This window comes from Danio rerio, chromosome 20 (genome assembly GCF_052040795.2).
Source record: "Danio rerio strain M-AB ecotype USA chromosome 20, GRCz13ab, whole genome shotgun sequence".
Classification (NCBI taxonomy): domain Eukaryota; kingdom Metazoa; phylum Chordata; class Actinopteri; order Cypriniformes; family Danionidae; genus Danio; species Danio rerio.
The window spans coordinates 7,335,540-7,351,457 of record NC_141040.1 but is presented as its reverse complement, the minus strand read 5'-3'; the positions used below and the strand labels follow the sequence as shown (position 1 = coordinate 7,351,457).

General features: G+C 37.0%; 3 protein-coding genes across 5 annotated transcripts in view; 2 read left to right on the top strand and 1 right to left on the bottom strand.

Moving 5' to 3' along the window:
- dsc2l (desmocollin 2 like) overlaps window positions 1–15,918 on the top strand; it is a 1,349,056-nt gene that overhangs the window by 118,770 nt on the left and 1,214,368 nt on the right. The window lies entirely within an intron of this gene.
- Window positions 1–15,918, bottom strand: part of tns3.2 (tensin 3, tandem duplicate 2) — an 817,627-nt gene that overhangs the window by 171,233 nt on the left and 630,476 nt on the right. The window lies entirely within an intron of this gene.
- dhcr24 (24-dehydrocholesterol reductase) overlaps window positions 1–15,918 on the top strand; it is a 65,170-nt gene that overhangs the window by 34,527 nt on the left and 14,725 nt on the right. The window contains exons 1-3 of one of the 2 annotated variants that reach the window (NM_001008645.1): window positions 3,881–4,230; window positions 8,085–8,240; window positions 8,392–8,497. In NM_001008645.1, coding sequence (NP_001008645.1) covers window positions 4,000–4,230; window positions 8,085–8,240; window positions 8,392–8,497 — 493 coding nt within the window. In that variant the 5' untranslated portion in view covers window positions 3,881–3,999. Of the gene's footprint in view, window positions 1–3,880; window positions 4,231–7,959; window positions 8,241–8,391; window positions 8,498–15,918 lie in introns of those variants that run through there. The other variant, XM_087296691.1, reaches the window with a different exon arrangement.

Sequence of the window (15,918 nt, the reverse complement as noted above, 5' to 3'; positions counted from 1 at the left end):
ATATGAATAAGTTAAATATATATTCTTCATTTTTATTATTGGTACTAGAATCATAAATAATATATTTCAATTTAAAGATTTGTTTTGTTGATTGTGATTTATTTAAATAATTATATAAATCTGACCAAAACTTTTGTAAGATTTTACATGTAAAAACATGTGAGTTAAAGTTTCCTCATTATCCAGACAGAAAGAACGAGTATCTGCTATATCAGTAAATTTTAACAGCAGCATAGTAATGAACATCGCACTGTCAATGGTGTATGAAGGTAAATCAGTTGCGTAACTCGAGAGCTTGCAAATGTAAATGTGAGCACTTGTGATAATAATATTTGTATGTGTATGTTGAAATGTACACTTACAGCTCTGATGTGAACAGCTGAATCCCTCGATTTGCGCACACACACAACAATCCACACACTTGTGTTTTAAATTGGAAGTTGCAGATTAATAGTTGTGTATTTGTAAAATGTCATTTACAAATACAAAATGACAGACACACGTGTGCACGGCAAATTTGATTGCATCTTATCTCTACAACCACAGGTCGGCACTCACAACCTCTCAGATTCGTCAGTACAACTACAAATCTCCCGCGCTCTGACTTTTGCTACACATCTCCCGCGATCTCTGTAGCAGAACCCATCTGTGCACTTGCAAATGCAGAGGCGTGAGCAGCGCGGGGCGGGGGAGGGGCGGGGCAGGTGTAAAGCTGTTTGATAGGCTGATGCCTGACCAATGAACAATGCCAGCAGCCAACAGGACTGAGGTGCAAAAGAATCATTTCCCACGATTATTTTATTATTTAGGGTTTATTTCAACTCTTTTCTGAAGAGATTCTTGTTAAAAATCATTAATTTTGCGGAAATGTACATACCAGTAAAGGAGCAGCAAAGCCAGTTTATTGGCTACAGCCAGCCAATGAGATGGGGCGTTTCTGTTTGTCAGCACACAGGGCAGCTCACGTTGTTGGAGGCCTCGAGCAATCAGAGGGTAAGTTATGATTTTTAATAATGATCTATATGTTCAATACTGTTAGCTAGGCTAAGGACTGTGCTAGGTGCTTCTCTAGTTTGTTTTTTTATATAAGAAACAGTTATGAGTTATGTAGGAGTTGCTTTCTATCATGTTATATCGTTCTAAAGATACGATTCAACCCACATGAAATAAGTTGTAATAGTATTTATAGTAAATAATATTACGTTTTTGAACCATACTAACTATAAACTGTATTATATTGTATATACTGCAGTATCTACAACTTTGTTAATGAATGCAACAGCACACTGTAGTATTAACTAGCATGAACTTTAATAAATTGAAGTATATTTACACACACACACACACACACATTAATAGCAATTAAAAATAACACTAGGCGTTTCAGTTTCTCACTGATTATACCGGTTTTTGTTATAATAACCTGCATCATGGCTATCTATCCATCTATCTATTTACATGTTTGTGTACAGTGTGTCCTTTATATCACTTTTTTAATTATGAAAGTTACTAACTATAGGTTATTTCTCAGTTTCCTGTAAGGATGGAGTGACAGGAGAGATCAGCATGTTTCAAGTCGATGAGGAACTCAGAGAAGCTGCATAGCTTGAATAGGATGTTATTTATGCTAAAGATGACATGATGATCAAGCTCATCTACAAACACTTCAAAATGATTCAGATCATTCAAGAGGAAGCCGACTTTATTTTCTCTTTTTACCTGCCAAGATGATTACAGATTTGAACAAAACACACTCACCAACACACAACTTTTATTTTGATAATTGTTTAATGTAGTATTTTTACACTTTACTGTAAAGTAGGGCTGTCAAACTTAGTTCCTGGAGGGCCGTAACCCTGCACGTTTTTAGTTTCAACCCTGCTTCAACACACTTAAGTGAAAGTTTCAAACAAACCTGAAGGACTCAGTTAGTTTGATCAGGTGTGTTTAATTAGGGTTAGAACTAAACTTTGCAAAGCTGCAGCCCTCCAGGAACTGAGTTTGGCACCTGTGCTGTAAGGGAAATGTTTAACATTAATTTGTCAAATAAAATTTACAGTGCAAATAAGTGCAGTGCAAATGTCTAGTTACTTGTATTGAAATATTTCAGGGTTTTTCCTTGTTCATAATGAGATGGAGGTGGTAAATCCAACTTCATCATTACCCATCAAATGTTATCTCCTCTTTAATCCTTTGCTCAAACCTTTAGTAATGGGCAAAAAGCAAGCCATTGTGTAAAGCTGGTTGATGCTCGCTGTAATAGAGAGAGATGATGACTGTTCAGCTTATGTTGCTTAACCCTGCAGATGAGATGCTCAAAGTGGACCCTCAGCCGAGCGATGGACACTGTCTCCCTCACCTAGTTGCTCTTCCTGTGAACACACATATCATGTTGAAGGATGCAAGTTGTGGACCTAAATCAGATGTAATGGATGTAGATGTATAAATCAGAAAGAAATGAAACTGCTTTAAAATGTATTAGGTTTTACATATAAATATGTGTTCTTAACAGATTTGTTTCAACTTGATATTTGCATAATAAATGACATTAGAATGTTTAGTTTTAAACAAATAGCTATATTTCAATCTTATCAAATTTAAGCTATATATATATATATATATATATATATATATATATATATATATATATATATATATACTTCAATTTATTAAAGTTCATGCTAGTTAATACTACAGTGTGCTGTTGCATTCATTAACAAAGTTGTAGATACTGCAGTATATACAATATAATACAGTTTATAGTTAGTATGGTTCAAAAACGTAATATTATTTACTATAAATACTATTACAACTTATTTCATGTGGGTTGAATCGTATCTTTAGAACGATATAACATGATAGAAAGCAACTCCTACATAACTCATAACTGTTTCTTATATAAAAAAACAAACTAGAGAAGCACCTAGCACAGTCCTTAGCCTAGCTAACAGTATTGAACATATAGATCATTATTAAAAATCATAACTTACCCTCTGATTGCTCGAGGCCTCCAACAACGTGAGCTGCCCTGTGTGCTGACAAACAGAAACGCCCCATCTCATTGGCTGGCTGTAGCCAATAAACTGGCTTTGCTGCTCCTTTACTGGTATGTACATTTCCGCAAAATTAATGATTTTTAACAAGAATCTCTTCAGAAAAGAGTTGAAATAAACCCTAAATAATAAAATAATCGTGGGAAATGATTCTTTTGCACCTCAGTCCTGTTGGCTGCTGGCATTGTTCATTGGTCAGGCATCAGCCTATCAAACAGCTTTACACCTGCCCCGCCCCTCCCCCGCCCCGCGCTGCTCACGCCTCTGCATTTGCAAGTGCACAGATGGGTTCTGCTACAGAGATCGCGGGAGATGTGTAGCAAAAGTCAGAGCGCGGGAGATTTGTAGTTGTACTGACGAATCTGAGAGGTTGTGAGTGCCGACCTGTGGTTGTAGAGATAAGATGCAATCAAATTTGCCGTGCACACGTGTGTCTGTCATTTTGTATTTGTAAATGACATTTTACAAATACACAACTATTAATCTGCAACTTCCAATTTAAAACACAAGTGTGTGGATTGTTGTGTGTGTGCGCAAATCGAGGGATTCAGCTGTTCACATCAGAGCTGTAAGTGTACATTTCAACATACACATACAAATATTATTATCACAAGTGCTCACATTTACATTTGCAAGCTCTCGAGTTACGCAACTGAATTACCTTCATAATGGTGTGACGGTGTTCCTTTCTTGTGATTGGCCGATAAGACTCCACGCAGCCACTGGCGTCATCTGATTTGACGTCCTACCGACCAATCAGCGCACGTAGGGGGCGGTGCCTTGACCACCTTGGCATGTTTCTAAACACCACGCAAATGATAGATGTCAAATCGTACGCGTGCAAGCGGGGAAACTGTGCTCAAGGGAAACCAGGAGACGCATGAAATAACTGTTTATTAAGCTTCATGCGTTTTTAAAGTGCTTGCAAATTCAAAACGTCGTCGGCATGGATCCGTTATTGTATTTGGGAGGGTTAGCTGTGTTGTTTTTGATATGGATCAAAGTGAAAGGCTTGGAGTACGTGATTATACACCAGAGATGGATCTTCGTGTGCCTGTTTCTCCTGCCCTTGTCCGTCGTGTTTGATGTGTACTATCACCTGCGCGCCTGGATCATCTTCAAGATGTGCTCCGCGCCCAAACAGCACGACCAGCGGGTCAGAGACATTCAGAGACAGGTAAAGTTAAAAACACCAAACCTGCAGCGTGGACGACCCTTGTTACTTAATGATAGACAACTTTTACTGAATATGGCATGCGAATATACTTTAATATTGGACTCAAAGGAATTTATGACAGTTTTATGTAGTAGGTATATTAATATGATTATAATATTATGAATATGCATGTACAGTCTATTTGAGACTTGTTTAGAGTTTTTAAAAGAAATGCTGTTTTAAAAAAATGTTAATAAATGTTATTTCTGTGGCAGTTACGTTGTGGTACAGGTAGGGGCGTGACAAAGTTGTATGGACACGCCCCTTACTTTTTTATTGATTAACAGGAAAGTACAGAGTTATACATAAAACAGTATATAAGGGAATTAACAACAGAAATTAATCATGCACATTAAGTATATTATTCAGCAGTGGGGATGCCTTAAGAGCTTTGAGATTACTCTATATGGAAGTCATACAAATGTTTAGATCAATGAAAAATAGTTTACAATTTAGTACAATCAGCTTACATTTTGTTTTGTGGATGTTATACTTTCCAAATAAAATAAGAATGTTTGTTATTTTGCCTGTTTCCAGTAATCCAGATTTGCAATCCATAAATAAAACCATTTTATCTGTTATATTGATAAATCTATAATTCGATCATTTTTATTTTATTTTTGGCTTAGTCCTTTTATTAACTAAGGGTCGCCACAGCGGAATGAACCGCCAACTTATCCAGCATATGTTATACGCAGCGGATGCCCTTCCAGCTGCAACACTGGGAAACACCCATACACTCTCACATTCACACACATACACTAAGGGGAATTCAACTTATTCCATTTACCAATTCCATGATGCCTAAATTTATATTACACTTCAAAAAGTAGTAAGGAAACTTGGCACCAAAACCATTTTGTGTAACTGCAATTGAAAAATAAATGAAGAATTGTTTCCGGCCCAATTTTATGAAAACAACACCAGGGTGAAAAAACTTTCTTAAACTTACTAATAAAATCATTGCAGGGATAATATCTATGTATTATTTTAAAATCAGTTTATTTTACTTCATAAGGAATTATGTATTTGAAGGGAAGGGAATGCTTGTTTTCATGAACACACCCCCTTACTATGAAACACCCCAACGGGTGCGACAGCGTACATTAAACCCGCCCACATTTAAAGTAGTTCTTCTTCTTTTTATCAAATATTTTTCACCAAAGGATCTAAAAACAGTTTATAAGTCTTCGTTAAAGTGTAGTGATAACTTTGGAAACTTTAAGTGAAATGAGTGTATGAAAACTTAACTAAAAGGCAAAGATACCAGATTATAGCTTACTTATCCATAAAGAGATAGTTCACCCAAAAATGTAATTATTCAGAATGCTGGTAAATAACAGCCATTGACTTTTTTTTACAGTTTTTTTTTCTTTTTTAATAAAGGGACTAAGCCGACAAGAAAAAGAATGAATTATGAGAAAATATATTTAAAAATTTTAATGAGTAACTTATTTTCAATCTATAACTTTTACTTTGCAAAGCTTCATGAAATTGTAGTTAATCCCTCATTAAAGGGATAGTTCACCTAATATTTTAAATTCTGTTACTTTTATCAGTGTTGGGTAAGTAAGTTTAAAAAAAGTACTAGATTCCAAATTACTGATTACTGCTGGAAAATTGTAATTTGATTATATTACTGAATACTTCATGTAAAAAGTAATCAGATTACTAATTACTTGACTTTGAAGTAACTTTTAAAACATATAAAGTACACCTATAAAAATAGAAAATAAACTGCAGCTCTTTCAGTAATTTAATATTCACTGAAAAACGTTACAATGGGTTGATCACAGCAACCTGACATATTCAAAAGACTTAAAGCAGGGGTGTTCCCGGAGATCTACCTTCCTGCAGAGTTTAGCTCCTACCCTGATCAAACTCACCTCAACCAATTAATTAGGACCTGAACACCATTTGATAATTACAGGCAGGTGTGTTTGATATGGGTTGCAACTGACATTTGCAGGAAGGTAGATCTCCAGGAACAGTGTTGGCCACCCCAGACTTCACCCAAAATTCTCAATATTCACTTTTTTTCAACCTGTTTTGTCTGTTTTTTTTTAACACAAAAGAAGACATTTATAGGAAAACTGGATACCTATAAACACTGACATCCATAGTATGATAAGCACTGCAGTGTTTGGACTATAATTAGCCTATAGTAAATTAGTTTCAAATAGGCAGTTTTTTTTCTTCCAAAAACCGTATTTGCAACGCAAGTAATGCAATAACATTGACTTAGTAACTGTAATAAAATTACACAAATTTAAAAAGTATTTCGTTACATTACTGCATTCCTCAAAAATGTATTTAGAATACAGTAACGCGTTACCAAGGAACACGTTACACCCAACAATTATTCAACCTCCACAAACCTATCTGAGTTTCTTTCTTCTGTTGAACAGAGGAAATTCTGGAGAATGATATAGAAAATAACAGCCATTGACATGGAACAAAAAAAAAACTATAAAAAAGTCAATGGCTGTTATTGAATAGCTGTTATGAACCGCCAACTTATCCAGCAAGTTTTTACGCAGCAGATGCCCTTCCAGCCGCAACCCATCTCTGGGAAACATCCACACACACATTCACACACACACTCATACACTATGGACAATTTAGCCAACCCAATTCACCTGTACCGCATGTCTTTGGACTGTGGGGGAAACTGGAGCACCCGGAGGAAACCCACTTGAAGGAGAACATGCAAACTCCACACAGAAACGCCAACTGAGCTGAGGTTTGAACCAGCGACCTTCTTGCTGTGAGGCGACAGCACTACCTACTGTGCCACTGCCTCGCCCACTATTTTTTCATTATGCTTCTCATTATCATATTTTAAGTTTGTAGCAAATATTACAAATATTTAAGCAATTTGAGAATGCATAAAGAGACTAAATTGATCATTTCATTTATGGCGGTGCTTCTTAGAAGTGAGGTGAAGCTAAATATCTTGTTGGGTGCACTTTGTAATTTATACAATGCACTTAATAATTACTGTAATAGTGAATAAATTCATTCATTTATTTTCCTTTGGCTTAGTCTCTATTTCAGAGGTTGCACAGCAGATTTAACTATTTTAGTATATGTTTTACACTGCGGATGCCCTTCCAGCCACAACCCAGTGCTGGGAAACACTCATACACACTCATTCACTCACGTACTATAAATTTAGTTTATGCAGTTCACCTATTCACCTTATTCTCAGCTGACGAGCGGGCGCTGCCATATGAATCTTTTTGTCTCGCGACTTCCGGTCACATTCACTTCCATTCATTTTTTGACGTTAACAACTGCTCGTTACGCTGCTTGATGTTACAGTTTAATATTTTCTTATTATATTATGATACTTGGTCTGTATAGTCATGCAAACATTTGTTTGTTGAGCAAGTAGTTTGGCCATTTTCTTCCGTTTATTATTCCTAGTCATTTCTCCCATAGGCGACTGAATCGGAAGTTCTAAGACAATCGCGAAAACAGGCGCACTTCCGCATTTTAGAATAAGGTCAATACTTTATGTCTTTGGACTGTGGGGTTAACCGGAGCACCTGTAGGAAACCCACGCCAACACACAAATGCCTTCTTGCTGTAAGGTGATCTTGCGGCCCTAGTAAATATATACTGAAATGAAATCATATTAAGGTTCACCAATCAGCCTAAATATGTCAAACTAATGAAAATGGAAAGACAAATTGCACAGTAAATGCTATTTTAATTCGGTAATGACTCATGACTGAGTCAGATTGAATCATGGAAACACACCATTCAATGCAATTCGATTTTAACCAAATGTGGCCATTTCACTTTTCCAGGTGCGAGAATGGAGGAAAGATGGAGGGAAGAAATATATGTGCACGGGACGTCCGGGATGGCTGACTGTGTCCCTCAGAGTGGGAAAATACAAGAAAACTCACAAGAACATCATGATTAACATGATGGACATCCTGGAGGTTGACACAAAACGAAAGGTACCTGTTTCCATATCTGTTTATTTAATAATTTGGAAAGATTTGGTGTTCAGCAGACTGTGAAAGTGGATGTAGATAAGAGTTATTTTTGACATACTGTATGTGATTGTTAGAGTATTGCAAAGTGTGATGAAATGAACTAATTTTTCAGGTAGTGCGTGTGGAGCCTTTAGCTAACATGGGTCAGGTGACTGCTCTGCTCAACTCTATTGGCTGGACACTGCCGGTGCTGCCAGAACTCGATGACCTCACTGTTGGTAGGTTTTAAAAGAAGAACAGATTTTCTATTCTTGAAAGGTTAGCACGTCTGCGCAGGAATGCATCCATATAAAATCACAGATCCCAGCCCAGTTTTATATTTCCTCCAAACATAATGTCCAGATCGACTTGATAAGGGAACGTCTCGACTCGCTTCACAGGAAGAAAGTGGCACAGATGATGTGTAAAGCCTGATTTATACTTCTGCGTCAAGTGACCGCGTAACCCACGGCGCATGCAACGCGTGTGGCTGTGCATTTATACTTCTGCGCGCTGTCTCTGTTGGTCTGCATTAACACTTCCGAAAAGCTAGTTGGCAGTGAGGTGTAAATCTTCCTCAGTGTCGAGTTTCTTCGCTGCATTTTTGCGTTTCCTGAACACTTCCGGGATGTACAAGTGGCTCAAACTTGCTCATTTTAAGGCAGGAACTGGCGGACGTGCAACAACTTTAACTATGAGGTAAACACAAAACAAAACTTTCCATCCGGAGCTCCTTCACGGGACTCCACACTTGTAAACAATCGCTCGCGCCATTCGCGCGCTCTCGGTCCCGCCCAGACTCGTCAGCGCTACCAAGCCGACCAATCACAGAGCTTGCGCTACGCGTTGTTGCGACGTGTAGTTACATTTTTTGAGAGGTGCACGTCAGTGACGGCGATGGCCACGGCGAAGGGCTATGCGTCAGCGCCGTAGCATACGCCGGTGTTTGACGCAGAAGTATAAATCAGCCTTAACATTACTGCAGAGCTGTTGTAAGACAAAGAGGATAAAATCACCATCTTTCTATGCACTTTGTGTGGGGCAAGCATTCGTGGTTTTTAGGATCATTCAGAGTTAGTAAATGATTAATAAACTATTGAAATCAACGTTTATATGTTTTATTATTCAGGCATGAAGTTTATTAGTCATTTACCCTCAACCCCCCAAAACCCTCAACTAACTCTGAATGATCCTAAAAACCCTCAACTACTCTTAAATACCAATGGTTTGTAAATAATGCGATACTTAATTTAGTAATGAAAAATAAATCATTAATAAAGTATGAAAATACAATTATTAAGCACATTTTAAATATGTTTGTAAGTCAAGAATAGAGCATTTGTAGCTGCAGTCATAAACTGCTTACTAATGCTTATTAATGTAAAGTTAATGCTTCACAGATAATGAATTCACGATATGCCGATTATTAATAAATGATTTATAGTGTGTAGTTATAATAAAGTGTTACCAGTTTTTATGTTTATTTTCCTTTTATTAAAAAATGTTTTTGGTGCATTTAAATTTGTTATTTTTATATATATATATATATGTATATGTATCAGGGCTGCTCGATTTTGGAAAAAATTTTGGTCATAATTGTAATCACGATTATTCTAAACGATTATCAGTTGAAGTCAAAATTATTAGCGCTACTGAGAGTTTAGTTTTTTTTTTTTAAACTATTTCCCAAATTATGTTAAACAAGCAAGGAATTTTAACAGTATTTCCTCTAATATTTTTTTTCTTCTGGAGAAAGTCTTATTTGTTTTATTTTAGCTAGAATAAAAGCAGGTTTAAATATTTTGAAACCCATTTTAAGGTCAATATTATTAGCCCCCTTAAGCAATATATTTTTTGATTGTCTGCAGAAGAATCTACTGTTATACAATGACTTGTCTAATTACTCTAATTAAGCCTTTGAATTGCACTTTAATCTGAATGCTTGTATTTTGAAAAACATCTAGTAAAATGTTATGTACTGTCACCATAGCATATAAGATAAAACAAATCAGTAATTAGACATGAGATATCAAAACTAGTATGTTCAGAAATAAGTTTTAAAAAAACTTCTTTCAATTAAACAGAAATTGGAGGAAAAGGGTTGCTAATATTCTGGAGGGCCAATAATTCTGACTTCAACTGTATATATATGTACAGTTATTTTCCACCCTGCAAAGGAAAGAGAAATAAATACAATAGAATAAAAATATAAAACAAACTGTGATTTAAGGGTCTTCACCCTAAGAAAAACACTTTAGCTACAAAAATCCTTCAGTCAGGAGCAGTAAGGAATGTTCTCGTCGTTTGATTAGTGCGAAATGCTGCCGCCTGTTTTATCATTGTCACTTTAATGGTTTCTCTTTCACGTGTCTTTTGATTCTCAACTCGTTTGTTTATTACGCAAATGAGGGTTAATATGAATAATCACTAATCACCGTGTTTTGACACCTATTTGACCATTAAAGCGCTCATGTTAAGATTATTTTAGATGTCTGCGCTGCTCTACTCGTCTCAGTGTGCGAATGAGACCGAATACTGTACGCGTGCTTATGCGTGTGCGCGTGTTGCACACACATATAAGCACGCGGTCTTTCGCACTTTTGGTATATGATGCAAGAATCGTTTTTCTCGATTAATGGTTTTTCATAATGGTTAGAAGCCATAATCCTAAATCGAAATCGGATTTTCGATTAATTGCACAGCCCTAATATATATATTTATAAGTTATAAAAGCACCTTAAGTAAAATAAAAATGACAACTAGCTGAAATAAATAAATGTTTCATATGTTTGATTTCAGTTTATTATTCAGTTCATTATAGTTTATTATATTTTTCAGTTTTAATTTCTTGAATTTTTGTTTGTTTGTAAAAAGAGTTATTTTTTGTCCAGAAACAACAAACAAAAAGCGCTCAGGGGGTTCATCAAAATAACAACAGAAATCTGCCCAAGGCACTCACTGAGTTATTTTTTGTTTTTGTTTTAGTGTTTGTTCAAAACAACTAACTTTTTACCTTTCACGTTTAAATATGTACTAAATGATTGTAATAAAACAAATAAAATGTTTTATTGCAAATAGAAAGACAAATTAATGTAATAATATACATTTATATAATATTGCAAAATAAAATACATTTTCAGGGGGAAAAAAGCATGTGACATGCTTTAGGCATCAGCACAAACACACTTAAGGGGTTCACATACTTTACCCCACATCTTTCAATGGTTCGCCTAATTATACTTGTTTGTTTTCCATTTTTCATTGACTTCCATTGAAAAATATTTGCAGATATCTCTGAGTTTTGACTCGTCAAAAATCCAATTCAAGATATCTACAACTGTAATTCGACTATTAGTAAATTAGTTAGAGATCTTCAAATATATTTGTAAATATCTCTTAATATGATGAATTAAAGACATCTCCAAATGTATTATGACTAGTAAAAACTCAGAGATATCTCTAATTACAATTGTGACTAGTCAAAACTCAGTTAGAGATATCTGCAAATATTTTTCAATGGAAATCAATGGAGGAATATGACTAGTCATAATATATTTGCAGGTATCTCCAATCTGATTTCGTACTAGTACAATTGTAATTGCAGATATCTCTAATTGTAATACTGACTAGTCGAATTATAATTATGACTAGTCAAAATATAATTAGCGATATCTTTAAATATATTTATGGAGTCAGAACAAAGATTTAAATGCTAAAAAGGCTTGCCATAGAGAGCGCTTCTGAACAGCGCAGCAGCGATGACGTAAGGCGTGCCGAGGCCCGATATGGTGTGAGCGCGGACCGTCGGGGGAGACGGGAGGGGGGACAAGCGTGCTTTGGCCCGGTTCGAGGCAACTGTACCTAGTATGAGTACGGCCCAAGTCTCAGATTACAGCAAACTCCTATTCACATGTCGTCTAGATGCATCCGAACATTTTCAATTCAGTAACACTTCTCTCCACTTAGATGAGGCCAGTAAGTCATCTCTGACCTTTATCATCTCTCCCTTTTCTTTCCACATGCTCCACGAGGGATTTGTTTAATGTCTCCGAGCACTTGCAGATATTCGCTTTCTTTAAATTGCACATAACGCTCTCTCCTGATCAATATTATATGCTGTGTGTGGTGCATCAGAGGCTGCTCGTAATCGTGTTATGGATGAGCATAGACCCTGTTCAATGAGGCAGATTAGATTAGAGCGGATACGGGTCCTATTGCTGAAAGTGTTTATAGATCCCAGAAACAAAAAAAAGAGCGCTCATTGGTGGAGAAATGCTTTACACAGACTCTCCTTCAAATTCATTTGTAATTCTGTGGAGACGCTGTATTTGGTAATAAGACATGGGGAAGATGTGTTGTGCTTTTGTACTTTGTTGGATGATAGGAAATATATCTGGCCGCATCTATTGATTCACTTGAAACTGAAATCGGCAAATCAAAGCAGTTTTACACAATACTATTTCTAAATCTTAGTGTAGAGCAGTATCTCTGTAATCAAGGATCAGTTATTTGGACTTTTGACCATTGCTCTTTAGTGCTAAGTTTGCTTTTTTCATGAATTTTCTGTCCCATTCCTTTCTTGTTTTAGGATTTAGAGACACATATTTGTTTATTTAGAACTGTTAATTATCTTAAGTAATTTATTTTATCCATGGGCCATGTTGCTGCTTACAGTGGATACCAGTAAGATTTAAAAAAAATCTCACAGGCTGAAGTGACTGTCGAAAAACATATATGAGGATACATGATATTTTAAAAGGAAGTAAATGCAATTTAGTAGTGCTCTAAAAGATGCTGAACTTCCAAGATTATCCCAAATGTGCCTTCAGTGCACTTTCATCTTCAGGTCCATTTTCTGTATTTTAGGAGAAATTGTGTTGGTTGCATTTATCAAGTCAATACGGTTGTAAAGTCACTGTTTTGTCGAGGTTTATTGATTCTTGGTCATTGACAGAGTTGTAAATTGAACAAATAAGTCCCATTTTAAATATTACATTTAGCATGTTAATAACATGACAATTTATTTTATCCAATGAGGTATATGCACATGGATTTTTATTTTTCAATAAGCCAGCTCAAGCGTTTCTGATGAACTGTTTTGCCATTATACGGGTTTCTTTCAAAAGACCTTTGCTGCCTTATTGAGATACAATTTAACATGGCAGGGCCAGAGTGGGACTCCTTTTCAGCCCTGGAGTTTCAAGCATTAGACCGGCCCACTGACCGGTCCACCTGAGTTCACGACTGACTATATTAAAATAGGGTCATTTCCTATTCAATTTCTAATTACACTCACGTCTTTTTCAAGAAAACAGCTGCTTTAGAACTTCAAATGTTCAACAACCTTACATTTGTGTTGTTGTAAAAAAAATAAATGAGTAAAAAAGAGAGGAGAAGAACCCAGTCCAGGAGACTCGAAACAAGCAGAATTCCTTAATTGAGACGTGTTGGTTAATCTGCAGTCAAACAGCGTCTTTTATTAGATGTCCATGTGTCTGCAAGAGCCTACTAGAGGTCTGCAGTCTGCAAGTTCTTTCACGAGTCTCTCACAAGTCTCACACAAGTCTGAATTAAGACAAAGATTTCATGGCTATATTGTGTTCTTAGGAGGAGGGGATATAGCTAAACAAAGCATGCAAATTCAGTATTGGAGTCAGCATGGCATAGGTGTTAAAAAACGGCCCAGCTACTGACCACACAAGTTAATCAACATAGGGTTTCTGTAGCATAAAAGCAACACCCGAAGACAAAGACAGAGTCGTTTAAAGCATTTGCATCACTGTCTTAGCCTGTAGTCAGAGAGATAAAGGTTAAATGTCCCTCCTAGCTGGGATGTTAATGAAATTTTATAATTAAAAACCAAAGAATATAACTTTTCAGTTATACGTAGATTATTGTTCATTTGGAATTAGTTGACAGAAATTTATATTTCCACAGTGTCTTAACAATAAAACTTATATGTCTTAACAATTAAAATGAAGTTCAAGAGTTCACACTTAGCTGATGATTGGTAATAAGCTAGTTTGGCATGCTGTCCCGGGAGAGAGCCCCGAGCTCGAAAGATCCTCGAGCCCGGAGCTCCCTCCTGTTGCAGGGCGAGAGGGGAGTTTGACTCGGGTTTGACCCCCCCCCACACCCCCCCCCCCCCCCCTGCTGCGTAAGGATTGCTAAGGTGGTGTGTTGCTGGCAGGATTGAATTTGGTGCTAATTTGGTTTAGTCAATTTACTTAGTCTCATGTTTTTGGGAGTGTGGAAGGAAACCGAAGGACCCGGGGAAAACCCACGCAAGCACGGGGAGAACATGAACTCCGCACGAAAATGCTGACCGGTTGGGTGGATACCCAAGTCTGATGCATTTTTTGCTGTGAGGCCGCAGTGCTAGCGACTGGGCCGCCGTGCTGCCCTGTAGAAAAAAGGAGGAGAAGGGGTGGAAGGGGGGATTCTTCAAAACGAAGATGACTAAAGGTAGGGCGTTTGGTTATTTATACTGGGTTAAGAATAGCCTGATTGGTGGTTCGTTCGTTAGCTTGACTCGGGGCCAGCCGTGTCAATCATAAGCACGTGATCCTCTCGAAATTAGTTTATGAATAAACTTCACAAAATAAAATGTAAAAAAAAGGTTACCTAGATGAGGATGGAACACGGATCAACGATGTCGTAACGTAACGTGCTGACCACTGGACCACAATGGCACTGTTACGTTTGTGTGGCCGGAATGATAGTTACATCATCATTACCCTGCAGGCTGCATTTTGCTCATGGGCTGCGAGACAATAAATAAGAAGAGCGGAGCTGCGGCAAAATAATGAATAAAAAGAGTGAGGCTATGGTGAAATAAATAAATAAATGAAAAAAAGTGTGACTGCTGAGAGTGCAAGCAGCTAGAAACACCGGTCCTCGCGGCCAAAAAAACGGACCGGCTCACCGGGAACTCTCCCGGTCCTCCCAACTGGCCAATCCGGGCCTTTAAAGTGGATCTCAGATCAGACAAGAAGCACTGCATTAAATTTCATTTCTTTAAAATGTCATGGAAAAAGAAAATACCTAAGTATTTTGTTACGTGTTTAAGATGTTTAAGTGGGATGCTGTAACCTTTAGGTGAGACAGGTGTAATGTGTGCAACAGATCAAGGATGAGGCACAAGTCAATTCTCTTATTTAAACTTTTTACTCAATAGTTAATACAATATGTAACAATAATAAATGGGAAAAAGAAATAAACATTTACAATTATATTTAAACAAAAACAACGAGTGGAAGCTAAATGAATGAAATCAACAAAACAAAACAATCCTTAAATCTAAAGTCTAAACTAGGCGTCAAAAAGAAATACAAATAAAAACCGAGGTCTTCAGTGTATACGACACCCGAACTAAACTAATTAAACTACAAAACTCAAAATACACAAGTGTCAAAACACTCAAACTGTTACCGACTCGGTCCCAGTCATTCCCCTTGCTGGCCAGCAGAGGTCATCATCACCGGACTTTTAACATTACGTCATCCACTTGCACTGACAGCATGCACACCTGCAGCGCATTCAGTTAATGACCCATGCACACACATAAAAGCAGCACACACACTCCAGCCCATGGCGAAGTTTTATTCTGCCCCGGCTAACACTACTGAGTGTTTCTCATCCTTGCCTGCTTTCCCGTTGC